The sequence below is a fragment of the Lonchura striata genome, chromosome Z (genome assembly GCF_046129695.1).
Source record: "Lonchura striata isolate bLonStr1 chromosome Z, bLonStr1.mat, whole genome shotgun sequence".
Taxonomy (NCBI): Eukaryota; Metazoa; Chordata; class Aves; order Passeriformes; family Estrildidae; genus Lonchura; species Lonchura striata.
The window spans coordinates 22,931,107-22,953,756 of NC_134642.1; the positions used below are offsets into that span (position 1 = coordinate 22,931,107).

Here is a 22,650-nt window from a genome sequence, read left to right on the forward strand (position 1 = left end):
GCGTGACCGGAGCTGCCCAATGCCGAGCGAGGCTTCCAGGGCGGGGGGCGGGGCCGGGGAGAGGCCGGGGGCGGGGCCTCGTGCGCCAGGCCCCGCCCCTCCCGCGCGCCCCTGCGGGCGGGGGCGGGCCCGGGCCCGGGCCGCCAGGCACAGAGTGCGCCTTAGGAACGGCCGGGGGGACGGCACGCAGGAGCTCCGGCTGTGGGCACGGACACCTGCGGAAAGAAGCGCCATCAACACGCGACGCAGCGGCTCTCAGGGGAAGGCGCGTTGTTTACGCAGCTCCCGCCGCGACGGGCGTCCCGGTTCCCTGCTGCGCCGTGTCCATCGGAGCGGGGAGCGGGGAGCGGCGAGCGGCGAGCGGGGAGCGGCGAGCGGGGAGCGGCGCGCCTCTCCGTCGCGCGGCTGGAACTGACACTGCCCCCTGCCCCCTGCCCCCTGCCCAGTTCTGACCTCCGCAGCACGAAAGGGACAAGGAGCTACTGGGGCGCCACAAGGATGATCAGGGCTCTGGAGCTTCTCTCGTGCGCAGAGAGACGCTGGGAGCTGGGACTGTTTGGTCTGGAGAAGACAATTAGAGGGGATCTAATCAATACATAGAAATATCTCAAAGGTGGGTGCCAAGGGGATGGCGCCAGACAAATTCCAGTGGTGCCCGGTAGCACAGCATAATGTCCCTAAACTAAAACACAGGAAGTTTCACCTTAACACAGAGAATTTCTTTACACTGAGGGTGGCAGAGCACTGGAACAGCTGCCTGGGGAGGTTGTGGAGTCTCCCTCTCTCGAGACACTCAAAACTCACCTGGGCATGTTCCTGTGTCACCTGCTTTACGTGACCCTGCCTTGGCAGAGAGGTTGGACTGGATCCTCTCCAGAGGTCCGTTCCACACATAACAATTCTGTCATTCTGTGAGATCCCTAAGCGTACAAGGGAGGCGGGCATGCTGCCCATGCCTGTGGAGCAGCTGGTGCTCAAAGCCGCCGGGGAGCGGGGAACTGGCGCTCTGCACCTTGGGGACAGGCTCAGGAGAGCCAGGCGGTGCGGGAGCCCGCTGCCTCCGCTCGTACTCTAGTACCCATTTACACAAACAGGTGTCAGCGCCTTGAGGAGCATGCACGGCAGTGATGGGTCAAGATTGAAAAGTACCTTGGTGTTTGGATGCAAGGTTTTTCTGGTTTCTCCCAGATGTATTTGGCTCCAAGAAGGCAAAGCTTTCATGGAGAGTTTGCCTTTAGGTAGCAGGATGAAGTAAGGAGTGTGTTTTTGGAAGAGGAGGAGATACCTGTTTAAGAAAGCAACTGAAGTATGGAGGAGAGGGAAGAGGAATAATGTAATTGTTGCTTCCTTCCAGTTAGTCATGGTTTACCCCCGTGTCCTCTTGTAGCTTTCCAATACTTCTCAGCTGCTGGAGAGAGATAAAAGAACAGTCACAGCAGCAGAGCCAGACTGCCGTGTATGACATACCTTGGAAAGGGAGTAATGCTCCTGACATCCTGTTGATGTAAAGAATAGCAGTGACAGATCCACTAGAATAAGATCATCCACTGGGCTTTTGGGTAGTTTGCCCTTCCATGAAAATCACTGTCCAGGAGCAAACCTGCAGGGCAGGTGTTTTCTGTTTTCTGGTCTGTAGGAGGTGGTTTGTGCACAAATGAGGAGCTGGAGTTTCTGCTTTGTCTCTTTTATACTTTAGAGTGGGCAGATTTTTTTTTTTCCCCAAATTCCATCCTTGTCTGTGTTTCCCTTTCAAGCCATGTTTCTTTGACTGCCAACATGTAGTGGAAGAAGAAGTGTCTGGCTTCCCTGGCTGGAGTTTGTATCATGGGAGGTTCTGCACATACAGAGTAAGTAGTTCCATGGTGCACTGCCGTACATTGCTAACTTGTTTTCTTCTTGTACTTAGCTGCCAAAGTCCTAAAGATGGCAGCTGGTCTATGCAACTGAAGAATTTTGAGAGTGTGTGAGGGAAACTGTTGGGTTTTTTTGTGTGTCTGATGTCACTGTGCACGAACCAAAAAAGGGAGGAAAAGGTCAGGATAAACAAGTTATTGAAGACAGCAAATGTGTTTTGTAGCCAGCTATGCAGGGGGATGGGTATCCTTTGACTGTATGTGCTGGTTGAGTCTGGGGTAGAGTGAATTTTCCTTATAGGCACTGGTAATGGGGGGTTTTGTGCTGGAAACAATCTTGCTAACTCAGGCATGTTTTATTTACTTCTGAGCAGACCTTACTCAGACCTTTTCTGCTCCTCGCCTCACCCAACTACCAAGTGGGCTGGGTGTGCAGAAAGCTTCTGGAGGGGACACAGCTGGGATAGCTGATTCCAACTGACTCAGTGGATTTCCCAAGCCATATGGTGTAATGATCAGCCCGTAGAGCTGGAAGAAGGAGAAGGAAGCAGTTTGAGCCTTTAGGGTGGTGGCATTTGTCTTCTCAAGTCACTGTTACATGTAATGGGACCCTGCTTCTCTGGGGATGGAGAACACCTGCCTATCCATGAGGAGTGCTGAATGAATTCCTTATTTCACTTTGTGTGAAGAGCTTATGTTTTCCCTATTGGACTGTTCTTATCTCAACCCCCACAAGTTTTCTCACATTTACCCTTCTGATTTTCTCCACCATCCTGCTCTGAAGGGAGTGAGCAAGCAGCTGGACATAGTTGCTGGGTGGGATTAAATCACAACACTGTACTGAGCTGATTAGTGGTGGTATAGAAACTTGTGAAAACGCTAGAAGCTGCATTTGTGTCCAGATCAATAACTGAGGCTTCAGATAGTTGGATAGACACAGAAGAAAGTTTGCCCCAAAGCCTGCTGTGTTGTGGCAGCTGTGTACAAATCAGCTGTATGCTGAAATGGGAGGAGAAAAAAGGCAGTGTTGAGGATAGTCATGTTTAGGCTCTCTTCAGTAATTCCAAGTCATTGTTAGGGCTTGATTTCTCTTTTAGCAACATCTGAAAATTAAAACAGTAAGTTGCAGTGAATTGATGGGATTGTGCAACTGTGTCCTCAAAAAAACAGATGCTCACAGGACAGTTATGAAGTTTTGGCCCTACTCTATAAAGTACCTTATCTGGCATCTAAGTTATATTCCTTCTAGGGGGAGTTTGTTCTGACTGATTCAAACTCCCTCAAAGTTCCAGGAAGTACTCTTCAGCAGACCTGAATCTGGCATCTGGGTCATTAAACTTCAGATTAAAGCCTTGCTAATCCACATTTTAAATTGCCGTGGCGGAGCTCAGAGTTGTGGTTGAGGTCTCATGCAATATTCATGTAAGCACAAAACTGGAGCAGCTTATCTGAAATGTATTTTTAAAAATTATTTATTCTGTGGGATTTAAACAGAAAAAAAAATTAAACAGAATCAAATCTGTAGGATAAATCTCCTTGTAAGTTTTGTATAAATTGATCAAACTAATTTTTTAAAGCATACACAGGTTGGACTTAGCATTTTTGCCTAGCTAAAGTGATTAGGGTCTCACACTTTTTCAGTACAGAGGTCACAAAACACTCCATAGCTCAAACTGAAGGAATAGGTATAAAAACAATATATTTTTTCTTTTTTTTCCTTCTGAAATGAATAATCTGTTCTGATGCAGTGTACCCTACTCCACCCCATAACAAATGCCTCCAAATGTTCAAAAAATTTTTCTCTGTGAAGAGGTACTTACAAAATAAAAGATATTACTTATTTTTTAAATAAGCAACAATACCTGAAAACAGTATTTTTTCCTGTTAACTGGGAAAGTCAATATCTAGCAATTCAATATGTTGCATTTAGTTGTGCTTGTAATTTCTATTTACTCAGGGAATTGCCAGGGTTTTATTCTTCCTTTGCCCCCTAGTGGCATGGAAATAAAAGTTTCAAAAAGTTATAAGGTAGTCTTAAGAATACTTGTACTCTCCCTATAGCATCCTTTTTTTACCACAGAAGTGTTTTAGTATACATGAATGTCATGTTTAGGTACCAGGATATGGAGGATACACACCCTCTGATGTTACTGGGAGATACTTTAGTCCAGTTTTGCTTTCTGCACAGACAAACATGGTGCAATAAGTTTTTCTGTAGTAATTGAATGCTGCAGCTGCTCTTTGGAAGATGTAATCAATAGTGATGAATACCTGAGCTTTGGTAGGACTGCAGGAAACATCTGTGTCAAGACAGTGGCCAGATGTGACTGAAGTTGCATGATCATGATCGAAGCAAGCCCATTCTCTCTGTCCTATAGGCCTATGTCCTGAATAGCTATAATATAATTAATTAGTTGAAAATTAAAACTAAAGGTCCAGAATTATATTAAGCCAAAATAATGGACTGTTACTGAAGGGGTGCTTGCCTGTTTTCCAGAACTGTAACTATCATTGCCTTTTGCAGATGCCAAAGGAAATCTTCTGTACTACTGATGTAAATTTTGCACTTACTATAATTATCAAAGTATTTGAATTGTTCATTACCAAATCATGGAGGCCAGTTATGTATTAATATAAAAAAAGCACATGCAATGTACTTTCCGAAGCCATACTTTAGTAGTTTTTAGTACTACAATTATTTCAGCTTCTGAGATGTTAACAAATCCTCCTGATGACCACTGCGAAGAGTACAAGTCATGCTCAGGCTACAGTTTGCAAGGGGTTTTTTACGTTTGCAGGCAGGACCTTAGAATGGGTAGGAGTTCATGCCCAGAGGAGTGCTACTATAGCACAGAACTGCTCCCATGTTGGCTAATAACTTGTATAAATCTACATTGCTACAGCTGTGGTACATAGATCTAGTGTGTCCTTTATCACCTTGTTCCTAGGTGGAATAAGGACTTTCTAGCCAAATTTTGATAAACTGTGATTGCCTGTTCTGATTTTCTTCATTGGTCAGTTTCAGGTCACTGGTCTTCAATAGCTTGATCTTGTACACTTTCTGAATTGCCACAATCTTGAACATAGATTCTCATTAAAACTCCTTTGGGAATTGACTTGAATTGTGACTAGCCACATTTTCCATTGCAGAAAGTTTTTATGCAGTTACTAATTTAATGATGTTAAAACAAGTTGATGCTTTTGCAAAAACAGCTCAGCATAGGCAGAAATAGGGGTTATAACTTGTTGAACTGGGGCTTCACTGAATGACAAAATGTTATTATAGAAAAATGTTATAATAAAATTGTTATTATATTGTTCATTTAAGATCTGTTTATTTTCTGTCTTTGTGAGACTGTTTGGTTTTTTCCTAGATAAGCAACGTCTTGTTTTTCATTTTACCACCCATATGTACGTGCTTGTTCCATCAATAGGCAATCTGCTTCACCAGTGGAATATATTTAATATGGATTCTGTTAATTGTGGTTGGTAAATTGATTATTCTGTATTTGCCAAATCATGTGTGAAGTGAGAGGGAACCTAAGTTTTTCCTGCTTGTACTTGACTGTTTTTAAAAACAAAGCAATCCTGACATCTATGGAAGAATTTGCTTGTATTTGCTTAAAGCCAAAGCATAATTTCTGGAGGGAAAATGCCTTTTGCAAACTGAGGTTGGTGGAAAATTTGACCATAGTTCTGTTCCTTTCCAATCCTTCCTTGCATATTTTTTTTTTCCTTGTGTTTGGGTTTACTCTACAGCAGTGCTGACCCTCATTGCTTAAATAAAAGCTGAAGTGCCAGTGCAACTTAGGAGAGGAATAGGGTTTATACTGAGAAGGCCCAGAGGTGTAGATGTGAGATTCTGAAGTTTGTTCATTCTTGGAGGCACTTCAAGGGGATAATCAGAGCCCTCTGGGGTAGTGTGACACTTTCCACATGTAAATCTGTATCATGGAGTAGTCATCGGATGCTGCTTTTTCTCTTTTCTTATCCATTCTTGTGCTATTGAGGAAATTCTGAAGCAATATTTGGCATTTATTTCTTAATTGATTTTGCTTTTTATTTTCTACCTGGTATTTCTTCAGGCACATCTTTTATAGTAGGAGCTGATATTTTTAGCTGCTACTTTTGTAATCTACTTTTGTGTGTACTTCTTTTCATGATTAGGGAGAGTATGATAACTTTATTGCCCCTTAGTAAAGTTGGTGGTTTTTATGATCTTTTCTAGACCATTTCCTGTAGCTACCATTTTCTGTGAAGTTCTGAGCATGAACAGAATGTTTCAGTCTATTATGGTACTGCAGCTGTTTGTAATACTGTCTCAATTCATTCTTCCAGGAATTGGATCTGTTTATTTTCATGCTACCCTCAGTTTCTTGGGCCAGATGCTGGATGAGCTGGCTATTCTCTGGGTTCTGATGTGTGCTCTTGCCATTACAAACCCCACAATGAGGTTCCCTAGGAGATACCTGCCTAGAATTTTTCGAAATGACAGGTAATCATACAATGATACATGTACACTTTCATGTTTTCTGAAACTTCTTGTGCTAACACCTAAGCCTGCACATAATGGCATCAGATTATCAGCCCACTATCACTGCTATTTTTTCTCTACTCCATTGTCTTCCAGTTGCTTTTATCTCATTCAGCCCATTTTGTTCAAAATTCCCAAGTCAGCAGTTGCTGGTAGTGGGATTTGTGTCCTGTAACTTCAGTTGAGATGTTAGATGAGATGTTCTTGTTGATTCTAGGGAGACTTTTATGATGAGTAGTTTATACAACTTAAAGCTAATGTAGAAGAAGCCATATTTCACTCTTCCTTTTGTATATCCTGAAGGGTATATACAAGTGAACCTATGGAAGTCAGCTGACTATTCATGTGAATTTTTAAAACAGTGGTTAAGGATGGTGTTTAGGCATTAAAAGGCAAAGTATTTATTTAGAAAACTATTGTTGTAAAGGTATTTTTGTTCTTTTTCTTGCAGGTTAAAAAAAAATATAGCCAGTATAAGCCATCTGATTGTGGTTTGCACCTCCCCCCTCCCCCCAGTAAAAACATAATGTTGTTCTTTAACGCAGTAAAGAAGTTAAGGTAATGGAGAGGCTTGAATTGCAACATCAGTGTTATTCTCTCTGGAGATTGCTAAGATTTTTGCCTTCTTACACTGTTACTCTCTGCAGGAGTTTTTTGGGTTTATTTATTTGTTTGATTGTTGGGGGTTTTGTTTGGGTGGCTGGTTTATTATTGATAATATGCCAGATTATAAGTTGCTAATGCATGGAGAGAAGTTTGGTGGCTAGACTGACCATACCTCAAAATAGTTTGCACTGGGTAGGGTGTACATATAATTACTGTATGCAGCCTATGTGCATGGACCACTCCTCTTCAACATCAAGACTGGAAGGAATACTTACAAGATAACCACGCTAAATTGGGAGTAGCTGTTAAATCCCTTGAGGGCAGAGAGGCCTCTACAAATGACAGCAGTCACCAGTCAGGTGGACTTCAACAAGGGAAAGTGCTGGAGATGGGGCAAAATGGGAATGAGATACTGTAAGCAGGGCCATGGAAACAAACCTGGGGGTTCTGGCAAGCTGAACATGGGTCAGCAGTGCCCTGGCAGCCAGGAGGGCCAACCCTGTCCTGGGGGGCATCAGGCACAGCTTCACCAGCCAGGCAAGGGAGGGGATTGTCCTGCTCTGCTCTGAGCTGGGGCAGCCTCACCTCGAGTGCTGGGGGCTGTTTGGGCACTGCACTATAAGAAAGATACTGTGGTGTTGCGTTATTTGTATGTTTTATTATCCCTGTATTATGTATCGGGTTATTCCTTTGTACCCCCATGTACAACTTGGTTTGTCCCCAGTTTTCCCGCCTTGTCCTCCCTTCCCGCCTCTCCAGTGGCTGTCCATCGCCCTGGAAGGGGCGCAGTCTTTCCCTTTACCCCCCTCCAGGTGCCTTGTCTATCACTCGGTGCCCCTTCCCATCCATCCAGAAGCTTCTACTCAGGGCACCGGGTGATTGGGCGAGGGCCTGGGGCTCCCCCCATATCCTTCCCCCATTGGACCCCACCATATCCCCCCATCCCGGAGCCACTCCCTATCCCTATCCCCATTGGTCGTTGGATACCCCTCCCTTACAGTTTATAAGCCGGTGCAAGCACCTTGTGCTTGTTCCTGTTGGCTGGCATCGTTCTAGGACATTTGGCCCCGTTGGGCTACAATAAACTCGGACTTAGCCCCCAGCAGGATCCGCTCTTCATTTACCACCGCGAGGCTTGCCAGTGCTGCCCGGAACCCACAAAGGCACTCTCCAAACCCCAGCTGGGAGCGGCGGAGGGTGCCTCAATCACCCACTCTCGCCCCAGGACGAGAGCTAGCCAGGGCTGAGATCAGGGATCTGGGGCGGGAGCGCGGCAGCTGGCGCCCAACGTGGGGCCCTTTCCGTGGCGTTGGACCCCTCGTCTGAGGATTTTTAGGGTCGCGCAGACCCGAAGACTCGTCCTCCTGGCCGTCAGCTACCCCGGAGGGAGCAGACCCACGTTCTAGTGGGTGGTGCTCCCGGGGACAGGACCGGCAGCTCCAGAACGCACCGCCGGAATCGGTCCTCTCGCGGAGGAGTCCTACGATTGGATTTTCGTTTCCACCCTTCCCTCTCGGACCCCTTTGGTTTGTGAGTATAGGGGCCCCTGGGGCTTTCCCGGTCCTTTTTTGGTTGGTTCCTTTCCCCTAGGGTTTAGGGAAAGGATCCCTTTTTGGTGGGTTTCTTTTTCCCCAGGGTTCGGGGAAAAAATTCCTGGTTTTGGTGCTTCCCTTCCCGGGCGGGAAGCTTAAGGACTGCGGTAAAGCCGGAAGCGTGGTCTTTTGTTTTTCGTTCGTGTTTTCCCAATCGTAGGCGCTGCGGCACGATTTAACATCTAACAGCATGGGTGCAAGGCTGTCCGTGCCGCAGAAGAGCATTTATTCCCAAGTTGTGGGTATCCTTTTAGTGGGGGGAATTAAGGTTAAAAAATCTGAAGTTAAGAAGTTTGTTCAGTGGTTGTCGCAGACCTTCCCTGACATTTCGGCAGCTAAATTATACCAAGTGCCCTTTTGGGACCAGGTAGGGAAAAAGATCCTGCGGCAGTCTGATCTCTCTCTCTCCAAATTCACCCATTTGGCTCTCCAAATTCGCGATATAATTAAAAATCGCTACGAAAGTCTGCCACAGCCAGCCGCAAACAAACTGATCCCCAGTTCGGCTGTTAGTTCGAATAACCCTACTCCGCTTTTCTCTCCCTCTCTCCCGAAGTCGGGTATTATCAGACAGGCATCCCGGCATTGCCCGCAGGCAGATTCTGGCCCCTCTGAGAATATCCTTGCCTCCCCGCAGGACGGTGCAGGCACTGTCTCTGCTTCTACCCGTTCCCCTTCTTCCCCGCGCTGTACAGCCCCGTCCCGTGGAAACTCTGTTCGTTTTAAATTGTTCCAGACCCCCGAAGATCCCTCATCCCCCATCCTCCATCCCCAAACCCCCCAAAATGGCTCCCCTTCTTCCCCCTTCCCCAGGACACAAGATGGCAGTGACTGCGTGGCTTTTCCCGCCACTTGTGCTCCTTCTTCCCATGATCCCTGTCCTCCCTCCTCCCAAAACCCCTTCCGGCAGACCAACCCTTTCCGGTCCCACGACTTCTCCGCCCATCTCCCTCCTCCACCCCCTGCAGACTCCTCCTTCCTTGAATTATTCAACACCCCACCCCTCAGCTCCACCCCCGGGGAGGGGAGTCCCCACCATACCACTCCCCCTGCTCCAGACCACGCCTCGTCCCCTGGTTCCCACGACCCCACTTCCAGTTCCCACGCTTTCGGTTCCGGGGGGGGGGGAGCGTGGGAACCCCGATCCACCCCAATCCCTACCTGCCTTCTCGGCCGCACCTGTCACCTGTACCCCGCGGCAGGGGGGTAGGCCCCTTGCACAGTGGTCCCCCATCCCCCAGCAGATCATCAAGGAGCTCTGCAAGGCCCAGAAAGAATTCGGTAGGGAAAGCGAATATTTTAGAGGCTTATTGAAGGCAATCCTCTCCTCCAAAAAATATGTCCCCGTGGACATTCGGACTCTCCTCTCCTGTTTAATTACCCACGGAGAATTTTTAATCTGGGAATCCGAGTGGAAGCGGGAGATACAGGAGGTGTTGCCTGACCTCTGGGCCAATGCAGATAGCTCTAGGGATGAGGATGGGGCTGTAATATCGCTAGACCACTTGTGCGGGGAGGGGGATTGGAAAATGGGGACCAAGCAGGTAGAAAAAATACCTCGAGAGGCGCTGCAGGTCGGCACCAGGGTGGCAGAAAAGGCGTTTTTTAAGTTAAGACCCAGCGGTACGGCTATTAACTTCTTGTCCCTAAAGCAGGAACCCCTAGAACCTTTTGTCGCGTTCGTGGACCGATTACACCACGCGATGGAGGCTCAGGTCCCGGACGAGAGGCTGCGAGAGGGGATGCTTACCACAGTTGCGAGGCAGAACACCAACTATGCATGCCGGCAAGCAATCCTCAGTCTGCCCCTGGATCCTGAGCCTACACTTCAAAGTATGCTTCAGGTCTGCGCGCGAAAGGTGACGGTTCCTGCTGGGGACACTCCATGGACTCCTAAACCACCTACTAGGAGAGTAGCCTTAGTTGAAGCCGTGACACCGCCAGCCACCCCTTCTCCAGACCGCCGCCCCACAGGAGCACCCCCGAGGAGTAACCCGCAACATCAGGCCTGCAATTTGTGTAGGCAGAAGGGACATTGGGCTTCCCAATGCCCGCTGAGGGACGAGTTTTTTAAGTTTAAGCAGCAACATCAGGGGAGGAGTGCCCCCAACCCTGGGGGAAAACAAAAAAACTGAGTCATCAGCGCAGTCCCTCCCTGCGCGAGGACATAAATATGGTGGGCTCTATAACATCAGAGGAGGGGAGGGACGACTACCTGCAACGCCCACCTGAGGACATTTCACTGGACTTGACACACCGGACTATGGCTGACAAACCAGCCTATATGAGGGAGGATGTGGATTTCATTCCCACTGCCTGGCTGGGTTGAGACCCGAACCAGCCCAAGCCGATACTTAACATCGTATCTGATTTCTCCCCATATAGGTTGGCCCTGACTGAGGCTCTGCACCTAAGGGACAGCAACTGGCATTCCATCGCCGTCGACACAGAGGACCCGGGAACCTGGAGGAACCTCCACAGTAAGTACATCGTTCTTGGGGACACAAAATTCACGCCTCTCGAAGTCACTATTGCACCATCCCTAACATCTAGGAACACCGAGCAATTAGTGGTGTGGCTGCACTGCCCCCATCCTCCAGTCTTCCTTCCCAAGGGCCAAATCATCGCCCAGGCCATTCCAGCATCTGGGCCTCCGGCACACCCTGAGGATCTATGGAAGAAGTCAGCGAAGAAGAGCTACCAGGTGTGCCAGGCCCAGGTCATGGGGAAGGAAAGACCAAAGCTCTCCTGCTATATGCGGAAGGATGGGGAGTACAAACACCTAAGCGGTCTCCTGGACACAGGGGCAGACGTGACGGTCATCCCCGCACGGGATTGGCCATCACACTGGGAGCTGCAAAACGTGGCGGGAAAAATTCAAGGTGTAGGGGGTTCTCAATTGGCAAAACAGTCAAAAAACATCGTAAAATTTGAGGGGCCGAACGGGCAATCGGCCTATTTACGCCCGTTCGTATTAGATTACACGGAACCCTTATGGGGGAGAGACCTGATGGCCCAGTGGGGGGTCACAATTAACATCCCGAGCCCCCAGGTTTTTCGGGCAGCAGTCACTGAGGAGCGTCCTACCCGGAAACTTAATTAGCTCACAGATACACCAGTGTGGGTAGAACAGTGGCCGCTCAATAAACAAAAATTAAAAGCGCTTCGAGAGCTCGTGAAGGAGCAACTCGCCAAAGGGAATATCCAGGAAACAACATCCCCCTGGAATTCTCCCGTCTTTGTCCTGAAAAAACCTGGCAAAGACGAGTGGCGCCTCCTCCACGACCTTCGTGCCATCAACAACGTAATAGAAGATATGGGTCCTCTCCAGCCAGGGATGCCGTCCCCCACGATGTTACCAGAAAATTGGGAATTGGCTGTGATTGATATCAAGAATTGTTTTTTCCAAATTCCCCTACACCCTGATGATGCGCCACGGTTCGCCTTCTCAGTTCCTTCCATCAACCAAGAAGCCCCAATGGAGAGATACCACTGGAAAGTTCTTCCCCAAGGCATGAAAGTCAGCCCAACCATCTGCCAGTGGTACGTCTCTTCATTGCTGTCCCCTGTGCGTGCAGCCACCGAGGGCGTGATCATCCAGCATTACATGGATGATATTCTTATTTGTGCCCCCAACAGCGATTTACTTACACATGCGCTTGAACTGACAACCAGTGCGTTGGTTGCTGTAGGGTTCGAGCTGTGAGAAGATAAGATTCAAAGAATGCCACCTTGGAAGTACCTGGGTTTGGAGATTAACAAGCGGACCATTGGTCCGCAAAAATTGGCCATAAAAAATTCAATTAGGACTCTAGCTGACGTGCAGCAGCTGTGTGGGTCTTTAAATTGGGTGAGACCCTGGTTAGGTATTAACAACGAAGACCTAGCCCCTCTTCTAAATTTATTGAAAGCGGGGGAAGAGCCTAGTTCTCCCAGGGAACTCACTCCAGAGGCCAAAGCTGCTTTGCAGAAGGTTCAGGAGGCAATGTCTGCCAGGCAGGCCCACAGGTACGATCCGGGCCTGCCCTTCAGATTCATCATATTGGGCAGACTGCCACACCTCCACGGTGTCATCTTCCAATGGGCAGACACCCTAGGAAAGGGCAAGGATCAGGACAAAAGGGACCCACTCTCCATCATAGAGTGGGTATTCCTGAGTCATTCACAAACCAAAAGGTTGACACGGCCACAAAAGCTGGTGGCAGAACTAATCCGCAAAGCGAGAACGCAGATTCGGGAGCTGGCGGGGTGTGACTTTGATCACATCCACATTCCTTTGAAATTGAAATCGGGCCAATTCACAAAGGCAATGTTGGAACACCTGCTGCAAGAAAACGAATCATTGCAGTTTGCACTGGACAGCTACACCGGAAAAATTTCTGTTTTGAGACCGGCCCACAAAATTTTCAATTCGGAAATCCAATTCACTCTGTCAACAAAACAAATTCAGAGCAAAAAACCCTTAAAGGCTCTAACAGTTTTTACGGACGCGTCCGGAGGGTCCCACAAGTCAGTAGTGACTTGGAAAGATCCTCAAACTCAGCAGTGGGAGGCAGATGTTGTTGAGGTGGAAGGATCCCCTCAAGTAGCTGAGTTGGCCGCAGTCGTTAGAGCTTTTGAGCGGTTCTCTGAACCTTTCAATTTGGTCACCGATTCGGCCTATGTAGCGGGTGTAGTGTCCAGAGCACAGGATGCAATCCTGCAAGGTGTCTCCAACGATGCCCTTAACAGGTTGCTCTCTAAGCTGATAAGGCTAGTCTCCCACCGGGAGCAACCATTTTATGTGATGCATATCAGGTCACACACCGACCTGCCGGGGTTCTTGGCCGAGGGCAATCGGCGTGCTGACTCCCTCGCTGCCGCCCCCGCACAGCTGGCGCCGCTCCCGGACAAGTTCCAGTAGGCCAAAATAAGCCACCAGCTTTATCATCAAAATGCGCCTGGTCTGGTCCAGCAGTTCCATCTAACCCGGGACCAGGCCAAGGCCATTGTGGCCACATGCCCGTCCTGTAAGTCGCTCCCACTACCATCGGTGAGCGCAGGGGCTAACCCTAGGGGTCTGAAGTCCTGTGAGGTGTGGCAGATGGACGTTACTCATGTCCCCTCCTTCGGGAGGATGAAGTACGTCCATGTCTCCGTGGACACCTTCTCCGGAGCAGTTTTTGCCTCTGCCCACACAGGGGAGAAGGTCAAGGACGTGGAGAAACACCTGATACAAGCCTTCTCCATGCTGAGCGTCCCAAAATTGATAAAAACAGACAACGCCCCCGGGTACAAGTCCAAGGAATTCGCAGGCTTCCTACAGCAATGGGGAATAGAACATAAAACTGGCATTGCCTATTCCCCATCAGGTCAAGCCGTGGTAGAGGGGACTCATCAAAGCATCAAAAGGATGCTTAAACAACAACAGTCGTCAGCTAAAAATGAGTCCCCCCAGGTTCAGTTGGCACGGGCCCTTTTTACCATCAATTTCTTAAACTGTTCCTTCGAGTGCCTCAACCCCCCCATCGCGAGGCACTTTAATTCCTACGAGCAGAGCAAGGTCAGGGAAAAGCCGCCAGTTCTCATTAAAGACCCTGAGACCTGGCGGCAGGAAGGACCCTATGACTTGGTCACCTGGGGACGGGGGTACGCTTGCGTATCCACGCCCTCAGGCCTGAGATGGGTCCCTTCCAAATTCGTCAGACCATATGTCCCTAAGACCCAGAAGAAAAAACCGGACAGTCCTCAAGTTGGGTACGCCGCCCTCCGACGGCGGAAAAGGTCCCCCTCACCTGGTCCCCCCTCTTCCCTCTCTGGCTCCTGGGATTCTCTGTTCCCCTTTGAGTTAGACCTCCCCTACCTCGATTATTAACTTACATTTCAGTTATTTTCCAGACACGCACTCCACCCTGAAACCACCCAGGATGCTGTCATCTATGAGCCTCATCCTTCTGGGCATCACCATCGCCCTAAGACCCCAGCATGCGTGGATCGTTCCTCAGCCTCCAGCAAAAGTTCCAGGGCTGAGGACGTCCTCACTTCCATCGCTGCAGGATGGCTGGGGTCGCTGTTTGAAGGATGAGGACTCTCTGGGTGGGTTCAATCAATTTTAAAAACAGGACTTCTACTGCTGCTGGGACACATTGTGTTTATCATAGGCTTCAGCGTGGTGAAGAGTTTAATTTTAAAAGCAATTAACTCCACCATCAGTGTCAACCACGCTGCATTGACAGCGCCTTACGAACTGGAACCATTAAATCAGGAAGGGTTCCAAGAAGAAGAACTTCCTGAAGAAGACAACATCTAGTTTCAAGATGAGCCCAGAGACTGTGCAGCCCCCGTTTAAAGACTCATTTTGCCCATTTCCCCTTTCTTTTTAAACAAAAAAAGGAGGAGATGTGGAGTTGCGTTATTTGTATGTTTTATTATCCCTGTATTATGTATCGGGTTATTCCTTTGTACCCCCATGTACAACTTGGTTTGTCCCCAGTTTTCCCGCCTTGTCCTCCCTTCCCGCCTCTCCAGTGGCTGTCCATCGCCCTGGAAGGGGCGCAGTCTTTCCCTTTACCCCCCACCGGGTGCCTTGTCTATCACTCGGTGCCCCTTCCCATCCATCCAGAAGCTTCTACTCAGGGCACCGGGTGATTGGGCGAGAACCTGGGGCTCCCCCCATATCCTTCCCCCATTGGACCACATCATATCCCCCCATCCCGGAGCCACTCCCTATCCCTATCCCCATCAGTCGTCGGTTACCCCTCCCTTACAATTTATAAGCCGGTGCAAGCACCTTGTACTTGTTCCTGTTGGCAGGCACTGTTCTAGGATATTTGGCCCCGTTGGGCTACAATAAACTCGGACTTAGCCCCCAGCAGGATCCGCTCTTCATTTACCACCGCGAGGCTTGCCAGCGCTGCCCGGAACCCACAAAGGCACTCTCCAAACCCCAGCTGGGACCAGCGGAGGGTGCCTCAATTGCCCGCCCTCGCCCCAGGACGAGAGCTAGCCGGGGCTGAGATCAGGGATCTGGGGCGGGAGCGCGGCAAGATACTAAACTGTTAGAGAGGATCCAAAGAAGGGTAACGAAGTTGGTGAGAGGGGAAGCTGTATAAGAAGTAGCTGAGGTCACTTGGTTCATTCAGTTTGGTGAAGACAAGACTGAGATGAGACCGCATTGTTGTCTTCAACATCCTAATGAGGGGAGGAGAAGGGGCAGGAGCTAGTCTCTTTTCTGTGGTGACCAGTGACAGGACCTGAGGGAATGGCCTGAAGCTGAGTCAGGGGAGGTTTAGGTGGGATATCAGGAAAAAGTTTTTCACACCAGTGGGTGGTTGGGCACTGGAACAGCTCCCTAGAGAAGTGGTCACAGCACCAGCCTGACAGTTCCAGAAGCATTTGGGCAGTGCTCTCAGGCACATGGTATGACTCTTGGGGATGGTGTTGTGCAGGGCTAGGGAAGGAATTGGAATTGGAAGTGTTGATCCTGCTGGGTGCCTTCCAACTCAGCATGTTCTATGATTCTATGTGGTTTAATGGCTTTGTTGCATTGGTGTAAATTTAGTACTTTTGCTTATTACAGTATAGTATTATTGCAGAACATCTTCAACTTCTCAAACTTTACTGGTGTCTTTGTTTATGGTGTGACTCTTAGAAGTTCAGTTCAAATGAAGAATTCAGAGTCCTAAATCTATGTGTAATTTATGTAAACTGTAAATGAGGTCCCAGATGCCGAGAGGTTACATTTTGTCAATTAGTGTCTTCTGATATTGCAGGGAAGGTTCATAGTATGGACCAGGATGTTACACTAGTGGTTTGTAAAGGAACAACAACACTTTTGGGGTTAAATACTGTTTCTGTTTAACTTTGTGTTAAAACTGTCAATACTGAGATGAAAATTCCTATCATATCCTTCCACTTCTCAGAAAATGTGTCAAAACAGTTACTTTTTAGGGAAGGTCTTGATTTCTTTATGAAGTATGCAGACACTCTGGGCAACAAACCTGTGCTAGATTGAAGGCAAACCAGCAGAAGGAATTAACTCCACACAGACATGTTGTGAGGGATTCCAAGTAAGAATTACAATTTAATAGGAAAAATTTGCAATAAAGGCACTAGTACAAAGACAGTGGCTTAAACTGACAAAATCAGAATATGACCCTGTTGGTCAGGGTGGTGGCAGCTGTCCCATTGGAGTGAGGGATGTGGTCTTGTTGAAGCAGTGATCCTGTAGAAATGTTGGTCCTTCTTTGGAGGTCCAGTGGTGATTATTGAGAGCTCTTTCCTCTGGGAGTCCAGTGGTGATATAATGGTGTCCCAAGTGCTAGATTATACAGAGGTAGAAATGTTAGTTACATCCTCCTAGACATCTCAAAATGGGACAATGTAATTCTGTGACTCATTCTGGGGAGTCCTTGATGGCCCTGCTTTAGGCTGTGTGCGCATTGGGCAGCTATTGCAAACAACTGACCATTAACAGCTCATCAGAAGGTGCCATAGGTGGTGATAAAATGCATACCTTACATTGTAACCCAAGACAAAGCCCTAACCTAGAACAGGTTTCATTAATATTTTTAAGTTTTTTGCTTTGCCTGACTAATCCTCTAGTATTATGCCTATCGTGTGCTCACAGCTGTACTGTTCACTTTCATCATCCTCATCACACTTTGAATTTGCAATGATGAAAACGTTGTTATCTATCATGACCAATTATTTATGTTATTCATTAATATTATTCATTAAGACATTCATGTCAGATCAGAACTTCCTACATAAGCAACTTGTTGCTTTCCAGCAGAAAGAAAAACTTTAAAGCAAAAGGCAAATGAAATGAGCCTAGGTGAAGCTCATGACACTTGTGGCCATGGAATGGTACCGTAAAATACACTGAGAGCCTACTTCAAACATAGAAGGCCATCCTTGGACAACAATTTTAAAAGGACAGTAGTTAAAAAGTAGTGTGGTGATCCTCTTCCTCAGCCATAGAGTGGATGTGAGTTGTCTGAAGTGCAGACCTGGAGTTTAAAAAAGTTAACATATATTTAATTTAAAAGTTGTCACACTGTCTACAAAGGGCACAATAGTGATTTCGTATTCGCTAAGAAATACCAAATCTTGGTTTTATAAAAAGTCTGGGCATTTCTCACTTACTGTTGAATTTGATTAAGGAAATGTTCCAACTTAGCATGTAAGTTTCAGTATCTTTGAAGGCTCTAAAGAGATAAAGAAAAGTTAAGCATACTGTTACATAGCTGTAGAAGTTGAGGCATCAACAATAAGAAAATATCCTAAAAATCCATGTTAAAAGCATGAACAATGATGGGACAGAACATTTTTGAAGACATACAATGCTGTGTGCAGAGGTAAACCTAGATTTTGTTACATTGTTGAAATAATGTTGAAATTTCTCAGTTTAGTAATTAAAACTTTTGAATTTAAAGACGTTTTTCTGCCTGTATAAACTCTACTCAGGAGTTGATTTAAAGCTGCTGTGGGTGTCTTGTCTGGAGTTACACCTGCCTGGTCTGCCATTAACAACATCTCACTAATTATGCTGGGAGTTCCCTGCACTGCTTTGCTCATTGCTGAGTTGAAGAGGTAAGTACAATTCTCCAGAATGCAGGCAGCGTTGCCTCTCAGATCCTTAGGACACCATGAGATGATACACTATATTTGGCTTCAGTGCACATGACAGCAAATCAGAAATGCTTCTACCACAAGCAAGAGCAAATCTAGTATATATTTTCTTGGCAGTTGAGGCATTTTTTGACAAGGATTTCTTTTCCCTAGGACTTTTTAGTAGGTCAGATATTTTCTGTGTTCTTGCAATATACCTCTTGCTGCATTTAACTCAAATTTGTTTATTTATTGTGAAATTAGGGCCCGGGTTTCACTTTATGAACAGCATTTTTACTGTATAGTGTGCATAAGGGTGAGGTGATGGCATGGTTGCAGTCTGGATGCTAGTGGGAGCAAGGCCCAAGCACATGTGGAAGATGTTCCAACTCCCAGAGTTGTACTGTGAGTCTTGCATGACTTTGTCATCTAGTATGAATAATATGATGGAGTCAGAGTGACAAAGATAAGGTTGATCACTACATTTTGGGGGATAGGTGTCAGTCACGGCTGTAAAAATAATAAAATCAGAATGCAAATAGAGAACAACCTGAGACTGATTTCCATATTTTAGAGAGTGTTCTGTTATAGTGATACCAGCAGCTGTCCAGAGATTTTTTTTTCCCATCTCTTCACCCACAGCAAAAAGGATCAGAGGAGTACTAGGATTTGACCTTGTCTTTTTTCACCTCTTCTCCACTCTCTGAGAAAGATTACACTTTCTGTTATATGTTGCATATGTCAAAACGAGTTAGAAGAAAATGTCTTCATTCTAATTGCATATGTTAGAATAGAGACTTTTCTCTTTGCTACATTACCCTGATCTGCCACTGCTATACAATGGAAGCCTCTCCAAACAATGTTTTCTAAAGGGAGGGGGAAAAGTTGCTTTTGTTCCATGCTGAAGTTTTTGATATTTTAGACCAAAACTCCTTGTTGTTATTTCTATTCTAGGCTGTGTCAATTTTTTATGGAATTTTGGAGAATCAAAACCACTGTGTTTTAAAACCAAAATTTTCTGCTTTATGTTTGTCTTTAATGAGGAAATAATATTGTCACAAAAGAGCATTAAGATCTTAGATGTGGACCTAGTAAGGTAGAGTGTATGGCTGGGAAGTATTGTGGGTAGGAGGTGATCAAAAGAGCAAAAGGTAGTCGTGTCCTTGAAAGACAAAGAAATTGTACAACTTTATTGTCATTTCTGTCACAAAAAATTCCTTCCTATGTTTCTTAAAAGAAAAAGCTCTACTAGAAGATGGTATCAGTGGGAAGGTGGATGTGTATCCTTTGATTGTCTTAGTCCAAGCCATTGAGATTATAATGTCATCAAATTAGTACCTATTTAGGGAGGCAACTTCCTCCATGTGCAGATAGATGCTAGAATATTGTTGCTCAGCTGACTTCTGAGCCTTGAATAGTGAATACTTACCTTAGTTTCTGGTCTGACCATTAGTATTTGATTCTTCTATTAGAAATCTCACTGTGGTGGGAGCCTTGCTTCATTATTGCTTCTTCTTTTATTCCCTTGCCTAAAAGGTTAAGCTAGTTAAAAATATTCCTTAGGATTTAAAGGGAGATATCTGTGTAAAATTCAATCAGCCAACATTGCACTGGTTTGAAGAAAAGCTGGAATGCTTTTTTGGGGGTTTCAAGACATTAGAAGACAATGCTGCTGGAAGTGTGTATGTAAGTGTCCCTTAAATATCATATGATTGGATGTCACAAGTGTTTGCAGAAATGCCAACATTTGAATAAGTATATTTTGTTAAACAGAGAACATTGTGCATTGTGTAGATGAAAGGGGAAATGGAAGTGCAAGATTTGTGGGATCCATTATCTTTTAGAATAGAGTAGGATAGGATCAGGACAGCATGACTGTGTCTTTTAGACCTGCAGCTAACAAGTCCTATTTTAGTTCTTATCAGTGTCTATGTCTGTTGAGAAATAAAAGAAAGGCTACATGTCTAGGTGGTATTTGCATTACTCTTCATTGTAGTACTGTGGCTTTGCAGTCTCCAGCTTCCTCAGCAAGCATGTCCTCACCTCATCTGGAGCAGTTACTGCAGAAACTGAAGACTCCATGATGGGTGATCTCAGAAAACCCAGGAGTATTACAGAAATCAGCAGGCTGTGCTCCTCTTGAGATCTTTCCACCTTAAAGTAATCCTTTGCAGAACACTCTACAACGTAGTCTTAAGTTTATAAAAGTAATTTGCAGTATGTGATGGTGGTACTGAGCAAACCTCTCTTTACAGTCTGTACCATTGCTATGGCTGATCTTGTACTGGGTAAGTAAGCCTTCAGTTTTCCTTTGCAGTGTTGAATTCTTTGAACCATGCAGGTTACTTGCCTTTTCCATTTGGAATTCAGGTAGTCAGGTCCTGACTAAAAGACCTTAAGTTTGAGGCCAAACCTCTTATCTTAAATGAGACGCAGTTGCATGTGTTTATCTCCTTCAGATATGTCCAGGAAACCCTAATTTTCTCAATACACACACCCTTTCCTTTGTCAGAATACACAAGTATTCCATCTCAATAGTCTAGTTTTATCCATCAGATAAACAAAATTTATTCATGTGCCCTTCTTAGGAGCCTGGATTAGTGCTGTTAGGAACAGTAGTACCTCTCACTGAGGAATATAAATGCCTTACCATTAACAGAAGTCTTTATAGAGTAACAGATATAAGCAAATCTGAATATTTGCTGCATGGCTGGTTGTTAATGAACAGCACGTGTAACTAATCACTAGTTACACCTCTTCCTAGATATAGGAATAGTTTGATGTTTGCCCACCATTGGTACACTGGTATTCAAGACAATACCCAAAACACAGGGTACTTTTTACTGATAAAAATTTTTGTTTTGTTACCTCAGCTCTGCCTTGCCTCAGAGCCACACTGTAAGTGAAGTTAATCTGTTAAATACATTTGTGGTGGAGTCATTTTAATGATGCATGTCTGGCATTGTTTTATAACTATTTATTTATGTTTTTCTCCTTAGGTGTGAAAACCTGCGTGTACACAAACTGTGTTTCTTTTCAGGTCTTTGGTGGATGTTAGCTCTTTTCTGATGGATCAGTGACAAAGCTTTTTGTGAGATCTGGTCCTCATTCAACTTTCCCTGTTTGCACTGTGTATGGTAAATGCTGTGTATAAAGTCCAGAGTTTGATTCAAATGTGATCCATTCTCCCCACATTACCCTTCTGTGCTACTTGGTGGCTATTTCTGTTTAATTATAAACAGAATATATAAGCCCAGAACAAGTCTTGTGCTATTCAGGCTGGCAGATTTACTCCGGATTGTATTCTTAAGCCACTAGGTTCATTAATTATAACTGAATTCCTTGCCGTACTGGTCACTAAAAACATAGCTGTGACTATGAAAACTTAAAGTGCCATTGAAAATGATGGTATGAAGATCAGTGATGAATGAAGATTAGTGATTAATTAATGATGGTGAAATGGAGAAGCAGTAAAGGGCTTTGATGCCTTTCCTATTTTACCACCCAACAAATCAGTTACTTACTTGAGGTGCCATATCTCAGCATTTCTGCACAAATCTGACAGGTGCAGAGAAGCCAAAAAAAGCCTGGAGCCTATTTAGACCAGAGATAAACTACGGTTTTGTAGTTGTCCTTTACAAATATTCTTTGCCCCCATGCAAAGGACAGACAGCAATCTTACGGGGGGCTTGTGAGAAGATGGTGAAGGACAGACTGATTTTAAAGTATGGTGGTACAGTTGATTGCTTTATTGAATTTATGTTACTGATGCTTTTTTTCTTTCCTTTTTTTCCTATCTTGGTGTGTGGGTGGCTATTCTCAGGCACATTTTGATTTGCCTTGCGGCATATCTAGGATCTGTCTGCTTTGCTTACTTTGATGCTACCTCTGAGATCCCTGAGCAGAGCCCTGTTCTGGCCTAGTGAAAGGTGGGCATTCATTGGAGTTCCCTATGTCATCTCTCTCTGTGCACACAAAAAACATCTGTGAAGATTACATGAACTTGGAAGCCATGGAATGGGGATGGATTTTCAACTTATATTCCAGCACAGACAATATTTACATAATATAAATGACTAGTGCTGTATTTTCTTTTCTTCCTAAGACAGCCATCACTTCAAGTGTCACAGAAAGAGGAGGGAAGTGTGTTCATTCCTCTTTGAAGAAGAGAGAGGAAGCAGGAACATGGGGCATTGAACTCTAAAAGTAACAAAATGGCTTCTTTGTTTTTTGCACTGTGTTTTTGATGTAGCATTTCTCTTGATAAAAGCTCTTTTCAAATAACAGGGTCAAGGAATGGTCTTTTTGTAGAAAGTCATCTTTGGTGCTTGATCCACTTCTTCTGTAACTTTCTTTCTGAAAGAAGACAGTCCAAGATGCCTACATGCTATCCTGTGTCCTTCTTAGCTCTGATTTTACTGCACTTACACATGGCCACAAGAGTGTGCTCGAGGCCCATGCTGTTCCCAGCCTG

At 45.8% G+C, this 22,650-nt stretch overlaps 1 protein-coding gene and 1 long non-coding RNA gene across 2 annotated transcripts; one reads left to right on the plus strand and one right to left on the minus strand.

The window, feature by feature from the left end:
• The first annotated feature begins 19 nt into the window (after positions 1–19).
• ACER2 (alkaline ceramidase 2) lies at positions 20–22,335 on the plus strand. Its single transcript, XM_077790389.1, is given in 9 exon segments — positions 20–26; positions 191–588; positions 590–613; positions 5,228–5,342; positions 6,192–6,348; positions 18,033–18,158; positions 21,176–21,313; positions 22,000–22,086; positions 22,088–22,335. Coding segments are annotated over 9 exon segments (1,131 nt in total). The 3' UTR covers positions 22,167–22,335.
• On the minus strand, positions 16,618–17,750 carry LOC116184567 (uncharacterized). Its single transcript, XR_004149322.2, has 3 exons — positions 17,712–17,750; positions 17,460–17,575; positions 16,618–16,884 (listed from the first exon to the last, which is right to left on the minus strand). It is a non-coding gene; the product is annotated as an uncharacterized LOC116184567 (long non-coding RNA).
• Positions 22,336–22,650: the final 315 nt, after the last annotated feature.